Consider the following 16,483-nt stretch of genomic DNA (forward strand, 5'->3'; position numbering starts at 1 on the left):
CTAAGGGGATCAAGGGGTATGGAGAAAAAGCAGGAAAGGGGTACTGAAGGAATGATCAGCCATGATCTTATTGAATGGCGGTGCAGGCTCGAAGGGCCAAATGGCCTACTCCTGCACCTATTTTCTACATTTCTATGTTTCTAAACCAACTAGTTCTTAATAGCAATGTGTTGCTAGGAATTCTTAAGCAAAGAACCCATGAAGCAAATACATTATGGAGGCTTTGGAGGTCACTCACTGAAATTGTGAGCTCTTGTCTTGCTCCTTACAACGCCTTTGTCTGTGCCAGCTCCCACAGTGGAAGACATTCTTGAGAAGTGGGACAAAAGCATGCATGAGCCCAGTGCAGCTATCTGACAGTGAAATCAGTGATCCAAACACATTCCTACTTATCTGCTGCAATTTTCGGCCAGACTAATCCTTTTAATGGATGTACTCTAATTTCCAACCAACCCAGATCATGAGATTTATGCTGGAACTCCTCCAATGGATATCCAAATGAGCTGACCCAGAAAATTCTGCCAGATTCAGCTACTTAGGACATCAACAGGTGCAACTCCAGATGCATTGGCCCAAACCCGGTGCAACTCATTGAGAGGAATATCGGTAGAAAAGGTCAAGTAAATAAAGCGTATAAATAGACCTGCTCTATTTAGATCCACTTCTTAGATGCTAATTTAATATTGTCAGAGCTCTGGATGTAAGCAGTTTGATAGATATGCAATAATTTGCCACACCCATTTCCCACAGCTATTTGGGCTTGCTACTCATAGAGCTGGCAGGTAAATGAACAGTCTGCTGTTATTTCAGTAGCCAATGGAAACTTTTGCCATTGCAGTGGAGACATGTGATGTGGGGGAATTCCACAAGCTGCAGCTAACATTCTTTTAAGTAAAATACAGTTCAGTTTCACTCTCGGGTTTTCACAAACAGGATACGTTCTAAAGAAAGCAAAGGGTTAGTTGTAACTACAGAAAGTTTGAAAAGCAGGTAAGTTTATTTTTTAAGTCATCAATTTTTGTTTATATTCTGTAAAAAGCACATATTGATAGCTCAAACTCTTGCATGCAGTGTTGTTTCACTGTTTATCTTTCAACGTTATAGTAATGTTTCTGTTGCATTTCCTGATCTCAATTACATTGAGATAAAGAATGGCTGGGAATCATTACACAGCAGCGGTCAAGATCAAGATGATGAACTGCAACTATGAAATGAAAAATGCTTGTAGATGTTCTCTGAATCTTGAGATCAACATTTAATCTTGGAACCATTCCAGAATATGTTGTTTTTAATACATACTGAAATGTTCATGGGGATTAGGATATTTTCATTCTTTTTTGCACAACCACAATTGCCATGGTTGATGTTCCATCATTCAGAGCCTTCCATGTCACCGATCCATGACATCTAGCACTCAAGGATTAAGAATTGTGACAACTGTGGATGTGGAGGCATACATATTGGATGCTGGGACTCGTATTATTTCTCAAGATGATCATTCTGTAATTAATTGCATCAATCTCACAAGTACCTGCTGTGGCTAAGTTTCAGGTTTTCTCTTCCACAGCTAGTTTATATCTTGTGATCCGCCAAATGTTTTTTTAAGTCCTTTTTTAATTCAAATTCAAATTTCTGTCGATTGTATTTCACTCTCTCTCACTTCTGTCTGTTTCCTGTTGTCTGACCCTTTCTTCCTTGGCCTAATTTTCCCTTCGACTGACTTGTCTACATCTCTGGAAAATTTGTTCTTGAGTCAGTATCCCTGTCTGGGCTCTGTAGAATCTTGTTTGTAAGCCAAGCAAGACTACAGCAGATGAGTTTCTAAAATTATAAAATAAACACATTCATCTTTATGAGGCATGGTGTACAATGGATTGATGTGATAATGTGTTATATTGCAGAGTGATAAGACAAATTTGTGCCTACGGTTCTCCCTGCCCCAGTATAATGAATCCCTAGCCTTGGTCTACGAAGTGTGTAAAATAACAGGCGTCGCACAAACAACAACAATCTTGTGCCAAGGATCGTAGAACCTGGAACCTTTACAATGTTTCCTGGCACTGGCCAAAAATGCAGTGAAAAACAAATTCTGGATATCTTTCAAGTGGAAGAAGATCACAGAGCACGTCAGTCATAAATTAGAGTTTTTGGTAAGTTAAAAGGTGTCACATTTGTAACGTATGCACCTGGTGAGTATGCTCACAGGTTGGAAACTGGGTGGAAACATTTATCCCCCCCTTTAATCAGGGGGCACGTGAATTTCTGTTTACAGCTAAAATAGTTGTAGAGCTGTTGCATTATGAGTGGCTTAGCCAGTCACGTGATGTTCACAAGACTCAATAAAACCCCAGCCAGTTGGGTCTAGGTCATTCACGATGAGGTATGCACTTGTGAGCCTCATACCAGTGGATGGACTGATATCTTGTTTTTCTGCACAGTTTCTTGCACCTTCATTTCTTGTTTTAGAATAATAAAGCATTAGGTACATTACTTATGTATAATGATTGAAATTGTATTGCAAAAATAAATTAGAAGAAATTGTAGCAGCATATCACAGGATGTTTTGCAAATGGATTTGATTGGTATAAAACATCTCAGACTGGTTCTCAGCTCCTGAAATGCTGCTTTGCATGAACACACTCAGAAGTTAAACTAACAGCTTTGAGGGTGCAATGTGCCACATTGTGATAGGGACTTGGCTTGCATCTTCACAGTTTTCAGAAGAATAACCACAACCTTGTCAGGGATGCCGGCTTATTGATGAGCTGAACTGAAATGCAACTCCTGAATGAAAGGAAAATTGGAAGGTAGTGCATTAGAGAGCAGCAGTATGTTCTCTGGGCTTATTCAGATTCTGCTAACCTTCCTATGAGGGCTTGGAGGAGCTACATTATCCTTACCCCGAGTTCACTTGGTGATTTCCAACAAAGAGAGCAAAGGTTCCCAACCTGGGGGGTTGTGCCCCCTTGAGAACTCAAGGAGTTCATTGTGGGGCACGAGAAGCATTGCGGACATAGTGGTCAGGAAATTGCTCCGATCTGTTCCCACTTCACCAGAGTTACTTCACTGGAAGTGTTACAAAACTCTGCTCGTGTAAATAATGTTTCCATCACACTTGTGGCAAAGTGAGTGAAGATCTGAGCAATTTCCCGACCAGTGAGGTCTAATTGGACCTAAGGTCTAAGGTCCGATTGGACATCATATTAAAATCCAAAAGTGTAAGAGAGAAGAGTTAAAACAGATAAAGTGACAAAACTGCTGAAGTATTCTGGGTTTCCAGCTAGAACTACACTAACATTATTGCAACTATGTAAAAATACTATTTCTTAGAAAGAGGTGAACTTGCATGGGACATGAATCTCTGAAGGGGGGCTCAGCAAAAAAAGTTTGTTGAACCTCCATTCAGATATTACTTCTGCCTCACTCAACTGCACAGGCACCCGCTTGCTTAGAAACTTAATCTGTGGCTTGTGCTGTACTTAGAGCTTCACTGAGTATGTGCAAAGAAATAGAGCTAGATTTTACACTTTTCTGTTTATCACCCAAAATGGGTGTTATTTCCGGCGTGGGCGATCAAAATGGTTTTTCAGATCATCGGCTTCTCGCCCACCTAGTCTCCATTTTTGAAATTGGGCGTTACCGCAAGTGATATGAAATGGGCGGTAGTGTTAAATCTCGCTGACCTTCTGCCGTAAAGTGTCGCCATCCCTAGTAACTACATGGCAACGCTCGATTCCCGTGATTCAGGAGGTCAAAGGTCATTATGACATGCGCAGAAGAGGAGGCAGAAAGAGGGGGAGCTGAGAGGGACTGAAGGCGTACCGTGTGGCTGTGGTGTGTGCTTGTTTGGCTGTTGTGGGAGGCACGAGGGAGATTCACCAGCAGCAAAAAGCCTACTAAGCACCAAGAACATAGTTGGCACCAAGTTTTTATCCAACAAATAATATATAACATGGAAGGGATGGAGGAGGCCCGAGAACTGATAGCCAGGAACACTGGTGGCAGAGGACTCCCAGTGGCCCCGGAGCGCGGCACTGCACCCCAAGATGCCGCATCAACATTGCCAACCATACATGAGAGCCAGGAGCAACATCTTGCTTCTGGCTCGGAGCAAGTTCTCACCTCGGGACTGTCCTTTCCCGTATCTGTCCAAGCAGCAGGTCAGCCATCACCCCCCACCCCCAATGAAGCATCGCCAGAGGAGCTCCTCAGCCAGGCGGCTTGGAGTCAGAAGAGCAAGGGTAAGGGGTAGAGGTGGGGAGGAGAAGTGGGGGCGGGGGGGAGGGTTGGTTTTTACAGAAATACTTATGATTTCAGACAACTATTTGGTTTAAATGTTTTTTATTTAACAAAACCTTGTTGCGCATTGGCTCAGATAGCTGCACCGTTACACGCTGGTGATTCCTTAACATCAAAGAGTATAATTACACTTAACTTCAATCAATTTAAACTTTAACTGTCACCAAGGTGATGCCCACCATTGATGTATGACCTGCACACCCATCAGTGTGTCAGCCTTGTAAATACCACCAACGTTTTTTCAGGCAAAACGCTCATTGATGAGCTCCTGATGTAAGGCTCTTGCAGCTATCATGCCATCATGGGCCCTTTCATGCGGTCTACGGGGGGGGGGAGGGGGGGTGGGGGTATGGCTTCAGCGTTAGCCTGATTGTCTGGGCTGATGTCAGCGTCCACCTCCTTATCCTCCTCTTCCTCTCTCTGGTGAGGTGGACTGTCAGACTCAACAGGCAATTCTTGTCCCCTCCTGATAACCAAGTTGTGCAGCATGGAGCGCACCACCACGAATTGAACTCGCTGCTCAGGTATTGGAGCTCGCCTCCTAAGTGGACCAGGCATCTAAAGCACTGCTTAAGCACGCCAATGGTTTTCTCCACGATACTGCGAGTGGCTCTGTGGCTCTAGTTGTATCGTCTCTCTGCTTCGGTGTGGGTGTCACGCAGGGGAGTCATCAGCCAGGTGGTGAGGCCATATACTTTGTCACCAAGCATCCAGCATTCACCTTGTGGCTGATTACAGTGACTTTGACCTCGGCAGACAGTGCAGTACTGATGGTGTTGGCAGACTGCAGATCTCCCCTTATGAGCTGGCATACCTCAGTAATAACCTCTTTGTGGAAGCGCAGTCTCCGAAGGCAGGTGGTATCGGGCAAGTCGAGGTAAGACTGCTTCTCCCTGTACTTGCGGGGGGTGTAACGTCTGGTCCTCCTCATCAGTCAGGCACATCTTACATTGGGCACATAATGCTATGGAGCGTACCTTCGGCCATCTTGAGTCTGCAGCATATAATTGGTCATCAAGAGAGGGTGCGAAAGGACAGGCCCCATTGAAATAGCTCTCTGTTTTCCACCGATTGGTCACAAACAATGAATGTCCCAATGAAGACACCTATTCAATTCCAATTGTTCACAGTATGGTCATGATGGTCACATCAATCCAAAGACCTCCAGAGTACATCCGAACTCCTCCGAAGTTGAAGCACAGCAGCCTTTTAAAGGATACGACATGTGATTTAGAATATGGCATCCATAATACTGTGATTAGTTCCGGTTCATTCCACTTTTTCTGAGTGTTTTTTGGGGCGAGCGATAATATGGGTGCTATGTGTGCGAGATGGTGAAAGTGATGCTGGGCGATCTCATGGCTGCTAGTTTCGGCAAATGTGATCTTTACGACAAGAAAAAGTGGGCGGGTGATATTTTTTCCTGGCGTTACGCACATGGGGAAAGTAATGCTCGGCGATAAGTTTCCGAAAAATGCCCGTCAGTTTCCATTTTGTGGCTAAATGGACGATATTTGGGCGTTATACGTCATTTCAGCGGTAAAATGGATGTTGTGGGCGTTAGGCATGCAAAAAACAAGGACACTCTAGTCCATGCCTAACGCCCACTTAACATCCATTTTACCGCTGAAATGGTGTTTAATAGCCTTTTAACAAGTTATTAATCACCTCAATTGTCTGCCCCGCCGCTGCGTGTCGGGTCTGTTCAGTGCTGACAGACCCGATACCTGGTAAAATAGTATGGGTTGACAACGGGGTCCCAGCCCGCTGTCAATCATTTCGAATTTCACAGCTGACCCACCTCCGATCCCCTCCTCTCAGCGCCAGTAAAATTCTAGCCTCAATCTCTGGATTAATGGTCCAGTACCATAAGCATTATATTAATATAAGAACATAAAAATTAGGAGCAGGAGTAGACTAATTGGCCCCTTGAGCCTGCTTCGCCATTCAATGAGATCATGGCTGATTTGCCTCAACTCCACTTTCCTCTCTATCCCCATATCCCTTGATTCCCGTTATATCCAAAAATCTATTTATCTCTGTCTTGAATATATTCAAAGACTGAGCCTCCACAGCCCTCTGGGGTAGACAATTCCAAAGATTCACCACCCTCTGAGTGAAGAAGTTTCTCCGCATCTCAGTCCAAAATGGCCGACCCCTTATTCTGAGACTGTGATCTCTGGTTCTATTATACTCCATTTCTGACCACTGTGTTGTGATTTCATGTCACTGTCTAAATAAAGATAATTAAGCTATTATTAATTGCTTATCTTCTTCATTCTACAGGAGTAGTTTCAGATACAGATTGCCAATGGACTCTCTACAAGATTAAGACAGCGCAAACCTTATCATGGCTGAAGGTTCTATACAGTCAGACGCAGTGCCATTTGAGATTAATACATTTTCTCATGAACAGCCATCCCCGTCTGGTGTACCTCTCGATATATTTTTGGATATTGTGGCCAAAAGATACATCTGCTACCTGTGTCAGCAGGTACTGAAGAACCCAATGCAGACAGCATGTAGACACCACTATTGCATGGATTGCATCCAGTTCCTATTAGGGTATGTTTACGATTAGGAAATGGGTGAATGGCTTAGTTCATTGTGGACCACTTATTGTTTTAGTCTATTTGTATCTTGTAGTTTCTACAACCAAAACAACTGCGTGCTAACATTCAAATTGTTGTGAACTTTCCATAAAGGAATGAAAGAGAAATCTGTGTAAATAGACCTCATGCACATCTAGGATATATATCATCATCATAGGCAGTCCTTCGAAGCGAGGATGACTTGTTTCCACGCCAAAAAGGGATGAGTTCACAGGTGTTTCAATGAAGGACCTAATATTCCAGGTCCCGAACTACATCATGAAGGGTGGAAGATGCCTGTGCTTGGAGTTTTTTAAATGGTTGCACACCAGCCACCATTTATTGCTTGGGTTTTAAAAAAAAAGCAGCTTCTCTCATGCTCGTCTTGTAAATCCCTCACCTTGGTTTGGTGGTCTGAGCCCCAACTTCATTCTCTGACATTGAGGTTGAAGTATATGGTTAAACACACAACGTACCCTGTCATCCCTGCACCCTATCTTGGCACTGTTTCTAACCATGTGTGATGGCCCCACTGTTCTCTCACTGATAACCATGGTGACTGAGGTAATGACTGGGGGCAGTGCTATGGGGTGAGGACAGGCTGGTGGACCACTTCCCACATCTACGTCCTCATTCAGGCTAACATCCCCAGCATTGAAGCACTGACCACACTCGATCAGCTCCGCTGGGCAGGCCACATAGTCCGCATGCCAGACACGAGACTCCCAAAGCAAGTGCTCTACTCGGAGCTCCTTCATGGCAAACGAGCCAAGGGTGGACAGAGGAAACGTTACAAGGACATCCTCAAAGCCTCCCTGATAAAGTGCAACATTCCCACTGACACCTGGGAGTCCCTGGCCCAAGACCGCCCTAAGTGGAGGAAGTGCATCCGGGAGGGCGCTGAGCACCTCGAGTCTCATCGCCGAGAGCATGCAGAAATCAAGCGGCAAACCAGTGCCACCCACCCCTCCCCTTAACGACTATCTGCCCCACCTGTGACAGAGACTATAGCTCTCGTATTGGACTGTTTAGCCACCAAAGAACTCACTTCAGGAGTGGAAGCAAGTCTTCCTCGATTCAGAGGGACTGCCTATGATGATGATGATAGCTGAGGTAAAGAAAAAACTTAAATACATTGGGGTAGTTTCCGCTCGCAAATTGGCCAAACCAGCGTAAACAATCGAGGAACTTCATCCCAAATTACGTCCAGTGCGAATCGAGTTTCCGTGATCTTTTGCGGCAGTTTAAAAGAACATTGCTGAAAACTGGCTATGCTCCAAATTGAATTGCTCACCATGGTGAGTTTCTGCTACTGTACTACCTGTTTCAACGATATATATATAGCAGGTCTGTCAACATCTGAAAAGAGAGGGTAATATTTTGGGTACAGAGCCTTCATTAGACCTGAAATCTCTTGTTAGATGCCGTCAGAGCCGCTGTGTATTGTAACATCTCTTTTTTATTTTAAATTTTTAGCATTTCTAGTTTAAAAATCCCCCTCCCCCTCCCCATACATTTATTCTAAACTGTTTTCCCATCTGTTTTGTAGTAAGAGGAACCCAGCAGAATGTCAGGTATGCAGAGAGGAAGGTGTTGTTACTGAGGATAATATTATTGGGCCTGACACGGTAAGCAAGAACTTTATTTTTATAATCAGAAGTATTTTTTTTAAACTCTTGTATCCCTATGGACGTTACCATTTATTTTAATATGAGATGGTTCATTTCTGTGCAGACCAGTACGTGTAGATTGGAACAGTTACACAAACACCACTGAACCAAAATGTCTTGACTTATAACATTACAGATAACCGAAAACGTTCCCTGTGCCATTGTTAGCTGCTGTTAATGCAGTGTGGAATGTAAAAAGCATAGTTTACTGTTTTATCTGAGTTTCCCTCAGTGTTTAGTACATGTACATCATCACTTTCTATTCACAATGTTAAGAAAACTCTTTAAAACCCTTCAATCATTTTAACTTAATTTTGTGGATGTGTTTTTTTTATTGCTTGTTTTGCCTATATTTGCCAATATTGGGAAAGTCTAGGATAAAGCAGATTGTACACTGGATGTTGGAAGGGCATATTTTGATGGGCCGAACTGATCAACTTCTGTCCCACATTTTATCGTGTCATGTTCTAATATATGAACATTAAACTGAAAGATATAAATTGATACGTATACATTTCTCAATTAGTTTAAATGAGCTCCATTCTGCCATGCAGGATCAGATTGTCCTTACCCCCAGGGATATCTCCCTGGAGATAAGTTTTCCCTGCACGTAATCCAGCAAACCTCCAGGGTACTGATCTCACACCAACATCACCTTCAACCTTGATTTGATTGGGCAAAGCCATGCTATTTCAGAGAGTGGGTGGGAGTTGGGTATAGGGAAATCAGCAAACCTGTTACCTACTCCATCCAAAGCCACTAGATAGCTGTTCTTCCATAGAGGCTTGAAGTGCTTCTGTTTTGACTAGTTCCTATATCCAGTTGGAGATTTGGGGTGTTTTGAAAACTTCTGATTCTTGATGGTTCATATCAAATCACAAAAATATGTCCTAGTGTTATGAGAGCTGAAAAGCTGCACAGATCTTAATCTTGTTTTTGGTAGACTATGCTTTTCTTCTGTTTTCTCAGCAGTCCACAAATGTGAAATAGACTAGAACAGAACAAGAATTACATCACAGATCATTTACCGCACAGAAACAGGCCACTCGGCTGAACTAGTTATGCTCCACATGAGCCATTAGAGTTCTGATAGTTCTGTGATTAAATCCAATAGTTACAGCTGACTAAAGCAGGCATACCTCATCAATCTACAATGCCACTTGCACAATGAGCTAATTTTATGATGCCTGGTTACATTCCCTTTGAGAATACACATATACTGCAAAATACAGGAATTCCCACAGGGACGGGAACAATTTTGATTAATACATCCAATGACAATTATTGCAGTCAAAGAACACGTGTAATTGCACAATAAATTTATATAACTACTGTATATGTCATACCCATAAGCTGCTTTATTGTAATAAAATCTTTTGTGTAATTCTATGTTGTAGATACATTTAGATGAGGCACTGATTCAGGAGATTGGAAAGCTGCGAGTGAAATGTTTGAATAAGAGCTGTTCCTGGACTGGATCACTGAAGCAGTCTCAGGTAATATTCTCTGGGTATGGATTTCAGTCGCATTTATGTTTGGTATTAATTATTCACAAACACACTTTGCACTACAGTTTTTGCACAATTGGACAAAACCACATATTTCCCTCAGTTGTTTACATCTGCTGGAACATTGCAATGCAGAACCTGGAAATATACTGTGCGGTGTAAATCAGGTATTAATAAACAGCCAGGTGCCTCCTTTTGGTAAATGCAGGATTGTACCATAAGAATAAGAACTTAAATTGCAGAGTCAAGAATTAAAGTTATTTGCATTTATGGAACATGTTTATCTTTTTCTTTTTATGTGTGTTTTTCCCCAGCTCTTTGTTCTCTCTTGACCACAAACCATCTGTAGCTGAAGGTGAGAAGGGAGGAGTGGAAAAGGGGGCTGTAATATGGGCGGCAATACGCCATAGAATTGTGAACCTGTGGAATTCTCTACCACAGCAAGTTGTTGAGGCCAGTTCGTTAGTAATGTTCAAAAGGGAGTTAGATGTGGCCCTTATGGCTAAAGGGATCAAGGGGTATGGAGAGAAAGCAGGAATGGGGTACTGAGGTGAATGATCAGCCATGATCATATTGAATGGTGGTGCAGGCTCGAATGGCCTACTCCTGCGCCTATTTTCTATGTTTCTATGTTTCTATATCTAGTTGTGAACAATCCTGTTTTAGTGCTGACTGACTGCCTTTGTATGTCCCAAATTTTTTTGTTTCTACTCTCCCTGCCAGATTGTTCCAAGCATTCATTGTTCTGTGACTAATGTTTAACTAATTTACTGGAATTCTTTGAGGATATAATGAGCATGGTGGATAGAGGAGTACCGATGGATGTGGTGTATTTAGATTTTCAAAAGGCATTCGATAAGGTGCCACACAAAAGGTTACTGCAGAAGATAAAGGTTCGCGGAGTCAGAGGAAATGTATTAGCATGGATAGAGAATTGGCTGGCTAACAGAAAGCAGAGAGTCGGGATAAATGGGTCCTTTTCGGGTTGGAAATCGGTGGTTAGTGGTGTGCCACAGGGATCGGTGCTGGAACCACAACTGTTTACAATATACATAGATGACCTGGAAGAGGGGACTGAGTGTAGTGTAACAAAATTTTCAGATGACACAAAGATTAGTGGGAAAGCGGGTTATGTAGAGGACACAGAAAGGCTGCAAGGAGATTTGGATAGGTTAAGCGAATGGGCTAAGGTTTGGCAGATGGAATACAATGTCGGAAAGTGTGAGGTCATCCACCTTGGAAAAAAAAACAGTAAAAGGGAATATTATTTGAATGGGGAGAAATTACAACATGCTGCGGTGCAGAGGGGCCTGGGGGTCCTTGTGCATGAAACTCTTTTAGGAGTCTACCTGCAAAACATAAACAATATTAAACTGTGCCACCCGACCTGGGTGACACAGCAGACATTTTCAAGCCCCTTTTTTTTTTGGTTTTTGTTTTTTTTTTTTTTGGGGCGCTAAAATCAAATTTTTCCAGTGCCCCCTATAAAAGGAGAGGGGGACACTAAAAACACCGGCAATTAAAACAAATTAAACTTTAAAACGTAAAATCAAATTAAAATTTGGTTGCCGGGCGTGATGATGCACTCCAGTCCCTCCGGTGCCCACCTCTCGCGGAAGGCCGCGAGCGTACCGGTGGACACCGCGTGCTCCATCTCCAAGGACACCCTGGACCGGATGTAAGAGCGGAAGAGAGGCAGGCAGTCAGGTTGAACGACCCCCTCGACCGCCCGCTGCCTGGACCGGCTGATGGCACCCTTGGCCGTGCCCAGGAGCAGTCCTACGAGGAGGCCTTCGGACCTACCCGCTCCCCTCCGCACAGGGTGCCCAAAGATCAGGAGAGTGGGACTGAAGTGCAGCCAGAATTTCAGGAGCAGCCCCTTCAAATAGTGGAACAGGGGCTGCAACCTTGTGCACTCCATAAAAACATGGAACACGGACTCCTCCAGACCGCAGAAATTGCAGGCGGCCTGGGAGTCCGTGAACCGGCTTAAAAATTTGTTGCACGGCACTGCTCCGTGCACCACCCTCCAGGCCAAGTCCCCGATGAATAGTGGGAGGACCCCTGCGTAGAGTGCCCTCCATCGGGGACCCCCGCCTCCTCCGGACGGCAAGATGGTACGCCATGGCGTGTCCGGACGGCCGGCGAGGATGGCAAAGTTGAGGGTGTGCAGGAGCAGCCCGTACAGGAAACCCCTCCGCGCGGAACTGAAAGGCACGGAGGGGATTTCCCCGAGGCGGCTCAAGTTGTGAGGCGCCGGCCCCCGAGGGAGGTTCCGGGGTTTGGCGCCGATGAGGAATTCCGTCCGGACGGGGGTCAGTTCGGACGGGATCTCCCCACGTGCCTGAGCCTCCTCGATACACCTAACGGAGTCAGGGCCCAGAGCTGTTTTTAGCGACTCGATGGCATCGGCCGCGTGGCGGACGTTGGCAGAATTTAGGCGCCGCGCCAGCGTGACTGGCGCCATCCAGCCCGCTCCTCCGCCATCGAGCAGGTCCCTGACCCTGGTCACCTCACCAGCCACAGCCCTCTCTTCCGACCGCCACATAAAGCCTCGGCCGTGGAGGTACGGATTCCCGAGCAGCGGCTCCTGCAGGACGGCCGCCACTCCAGCCGGTGGAGAGCTGCGCTTGGTGGAGACTTTGTTCCAGACCCTGATGAGTTCCCTGTAAAAGACAGGCAGCTCCCGGAGGGCGGTCCTGGCACCCCCCAAGTTCACAAACAGGAGCTGCGTGTCATAATTGAGGTCGAGCTGCTGGCGGAAGAAATACCTCGCCAGAGCACACCACCTAGGAGGGGTCTCGACGTAAAGGTATCTCTGCAGGGTCTGAAGACGGAAAGTCGCGAGCTGGGCGCTGACGCACACCAACGACTGACCGCCCTCCTCAAGCGGGAGACTCAAGACCGCGGCAGAGACCCAGTGCTTCCTGTTGTTCCAGAAGAAGTCCACCAGCTTCTTCTGTATCTTGGCGACAAACGCAGGGGGAGGGGTCAAAGTGACCAGCCGGTACCACAGCATTGCGGCCACCAGCTGGTTTATGACTAGCGCTCGACCCCTGTAGGACAGCACTCGGAGCAGTCCTGTCCAGCGCCCTAGGCGAGCGGCGACCTTGGCCTCCAGCTCCTGCCAGTTCGCCGGCCAGGCTCCCTCATCGGGGCTAAGGTAGACTCCCAGATAGAGGAGATGGGTCGTGCTCCAGGCAAAAGGCCTGAGCTCCTCCGGCAGGGAGTCCACCCGCCACTGACCCGCCAGGAGTCCGGAACATTTCTCCCAGTTGATCCTGGCGGAGGACGCGGCCGAGTAAATCTCCTGGCACTCACGCATCCTCCGCAGGTCAGCGGGATCCTCTACCGCGAGGAGCACGTCATCGGCGTAAGCCGAGAGGACGACCTCCACGCCCGGCCCTTGCAGAGCCAGTCCCGTCAACCTCGTCCGCAAGAGGCGCAGGAAAGGCTCCACGCAAACGGCGTATAACTGGCCGGACATGGGGCATCCCTGGCGCACCCCTCTCCTAAAGCGAAGGGGCGCCGTCAAGGACCCGTTAACCTTAATCAGACACTCCGCGGCGGCGTACAAAAGTCGGATCCGGGCGACGAAATGCGTCCCGAACCCGAAAGCGCGCAGAGTTCCGAGCAGATAGTCGTGATCCACCCTGTCGAACGCCTTCTCTTGGTCGAGGGATAGGAAGGCGACCGACAGACCAGCCTCCTGGGAACAATGGATGAGGTCCCGGACCAGATGGATGTTATCGTGGATTGTCCGGCCCGGGACCGTGTATGACTGGTCGGGGTGGATCATGTGGTCCAGCACGGCACCAAGGCGAGCAGACATCGCCCTGGCGAAGATTTTGTAGTCCGTGCTGAGGAGGGAGACCGGGCGCCAGTTCTTAAGGAGGCGGAGATCGCCCTTCTTAGGCAGCAGGACGATGACTGCCCTGCGCCAAGAGAGGGGCATCTCCCCGGTCGCCAGACTTTCCCCCAGGACCCGCGCGTAGTCGCTCCCCAGGACGTCCCAGAACGCCCTGTGGAACTCCACGGTCAGCCCGTCCAGCCCCGGGGATTTTCCCCTCGAGAGCCGGGCGAGGGCACCGGTCAGCTCCGCCAGGCTTAGCGGAGCTTCCAGATTTTCGGCGCCCTCCGGGCTGACCTTCGGCAGGTCCTCCCACAAAACTCTACGCGCTTCCTCGCTGGACGGATCCGGAGAGAACAGAGCCCCGTAATATTCACGGACCCTGTTGTTGACGCCCTCCGGATCCGAGACGAGAGAGCCGTCGTCGGCCAGCAGCGTCAAGAGCTGCTTACGGACACTCTGCCTTTTTTCCAGCGAGTAGAAGAAGGGGGAGCCGCGGTCCAGATCCCGCAGGAACCGGATCCGCGACCTCACGAACGCGCCTCGGGACCCGACGAGCTGCAGGTCCTTCAGCGCGGCCTTCTTCGCTTCGTACACCGTCCGCAGGGCCGGGTCCTGGACGACTTGACCGAGACGGGCTTCCAGGTCGAGCACCTCTTTTTCTAGGCGCCCGACTCTGGCCGCCCGCCTCTTGGTCGACCCCCTCGCGTACTCTTGACAGAAGACGCGGACGTGAGCCTTGCCCACGTCCCACCATAGCCTCAAGGAGGGGAAGCCCCCCTGCTTCCTTCTCCAGTCGGACCAGAATCGACGGAACGAGTCCTGGAACCGCACGTCCTCCAGCAGCCGGTTGTTAAAGTGCCAGTACGCGGACCCCGTCCTCGCGCGGAGCGAAGCGAGCTCCGCCCACACCAGGTGGTGGTCCGAACACGGCACCGGCCGCATGGAGGCCGCCGGGACGCAGGAAACGTACGCCCGAGACACGTAAAGGCGGTCGACTCTAGACCATCCAACTCCAGGCCTCACCCAAGTAAAGGCGCTGGAGTCGGGGTGGAGATTTCGCCAGACGTCCACCAAGTCGAAGGACCCGACCAGGTCCCTCAACTTCTCCATCGCCGTCATGCACTGCGGGGCACCGGAGCGGTCCCTCGCCTCGAGGGTGCAGTTAAAATCCCCCCCGAGGACAATGCAGTCGCCGACGTCGACGGAGCCAAGAAGAGCGGACACCTCTTCAAAGAAGCGCGTTTGCTGCGGGCCGGGATGAGGGGCGTACACGTTCACGAGATGGAGCGGCACGTCCCCCAGGCGAACCGTTACGTGCAGCAAGCGGCCTGGCACGGGCTCCTCGACCCCCAAGATCTCCGGCTGAAAATGCGGGCCCAGCAAGATGGCCACCCCACTAGAAATGGCGGTGAGGTGGCTCATGCGGACCTCTCCTTGCCATTCCAGGAGCCACGTGGCTTCGTCTCCCGGAACGGTGTGGGTTTCTTGCAGGAAGCACACCGCATATTTCCCCTCCCGCAGGAGCGAAAAATTGTCAAATCTACGGCGTGCCCCTCTGCCGCCGTTGATGTTGAGGCTGGCTATGGTTATCTTCATGACAAAAGCATAGTGCAACCTCTACCTTAACCTATTGTGGGGGAGGGAGCGGAGTCTTTTGTTGAACTCCGCTCCCTCCGCAGCCCAGCGAGGAGTCCCTCGAGCTCGCGCAGCTCAAGGTGCTGCTCCTTTGTCAAGGGCCCGCCCGCGGCCAAGGTTTTAACGGCGGCGCGGACGGACCCCTTGATCAGCTCCGGCTCGGACCATTTTTCCAGGGCCAGTCGGGCTTGGTCGCGGCGACCCCGGCTCTGGGCCAAAAAGTCCCGGAGTTCCTTTGCAGGAACGAGGAGGGCCTCAGCGGCGGCCGCGAGCAGATCCACCGCCTCCCTGGCGGTGGTCTCTAGGTCTTCACCCGCGTCCCCCACCGAGTCCCCGTCCTCCTCCGGGAGGTGGCCGCCAGCAGCCGGCCCATCGACCGCACAAGGTACGGCAAATGAACCGGCCGCTCCAACCGGCCCTGGCACTGCCCCGATCCCACCCCCAGGATCGTCGGCAGAGGAGTCCCCACTGGGCTCTTTTAAAAATGGTGCTGGGTCGGGAAATGACAGCGGAAGGGGTTCCCCCTCCGCCCCAGGAACCGGAGAACAAGGAGAGACCCGGCCATAGGAAATCCCCAGGCCCTCCAAGTGCTCCAGCTCCAAAGTAAGGGGCGAGGGTGGGTGTTCCTCCCCCTCCCCGCTGCCACCCCCCGGCCCAGCATCTACAGTGTCATAATTATTTAATTGTTTTTCTGCCGGGTCGAGCGACTCCCGGGGGAAGTTGGATAATAGCTGGGCGGGCTCAGGTTCGGCCTTTTCGGCCTCGCCCGCCTCAGTCCCCGGGACGCCCGGCCCGGCGGCTACGCATTCCTCCGCGGTCCCCACGCCCCCCACGACAGGCAGATCTTCCACTCCATCCCCGGGAGGCAGAGGCTGGGCAGCCTCAACTGTCTCACCCTCCCCGGGGAAAGACTCCTCGCGCCTGCAG

General features: G+C 48.9%; 1 protein-coding gene across 2 annotated transcripts in view; it reads left to right on the forward strand.

The window, feature by feature from the left end:
- Window positions 1-838: 838 nt before the first annotated feature.
- Window positions 839-16,483, forward strand: part of LOC139232432 (TNF receptor-associated factor 1-like) — a 61,904-nt gene continuing 46,259 nt past the window's right edge. For both annotated transcript variants that reach the window (XM_070862598.1, XM_070862599.1), the window contains exons 1-5: window positions 839-990; window positions 1,902-2,150; window positions 6,586-6,864; window positions 8,440-8,518; window positions 9,958-10,056. In XM_070862598.1, coding sequence (XP_070718699.1) covers window positions 6,650-6,864; window positions 8,440-8,518; window positions 9,958-10,056 — 393 coding nt within the window. In that variant the 5' untranslated portion in view covers window positions 839-990; window positions 1,902-2,150; window positions 6,586-6,649. The remainder of the gene's footprint in view (window positions 991-1,901; window positions 2,151-6,585; window positions 6,865-8,439; window positions 8,519-9,957; window positions 10,057-16,483) is intronic.

Source organism: Pristiophorus japonicus, chromosome 20 (assembly GCF_044704955.1).
Source record: "Pristiophorus japonicus isolate sPriJap1 chromosome 20, sPriJap1.hap1, whole genome shotgun sequence".
In the NCBI taxonomy this organism is placed as follows: Eukaryota; Metazoa; Chordata; class Chondrichthyes; family Pristiophoridae; genus Pristiophorus; species Pristiophorus japonicus.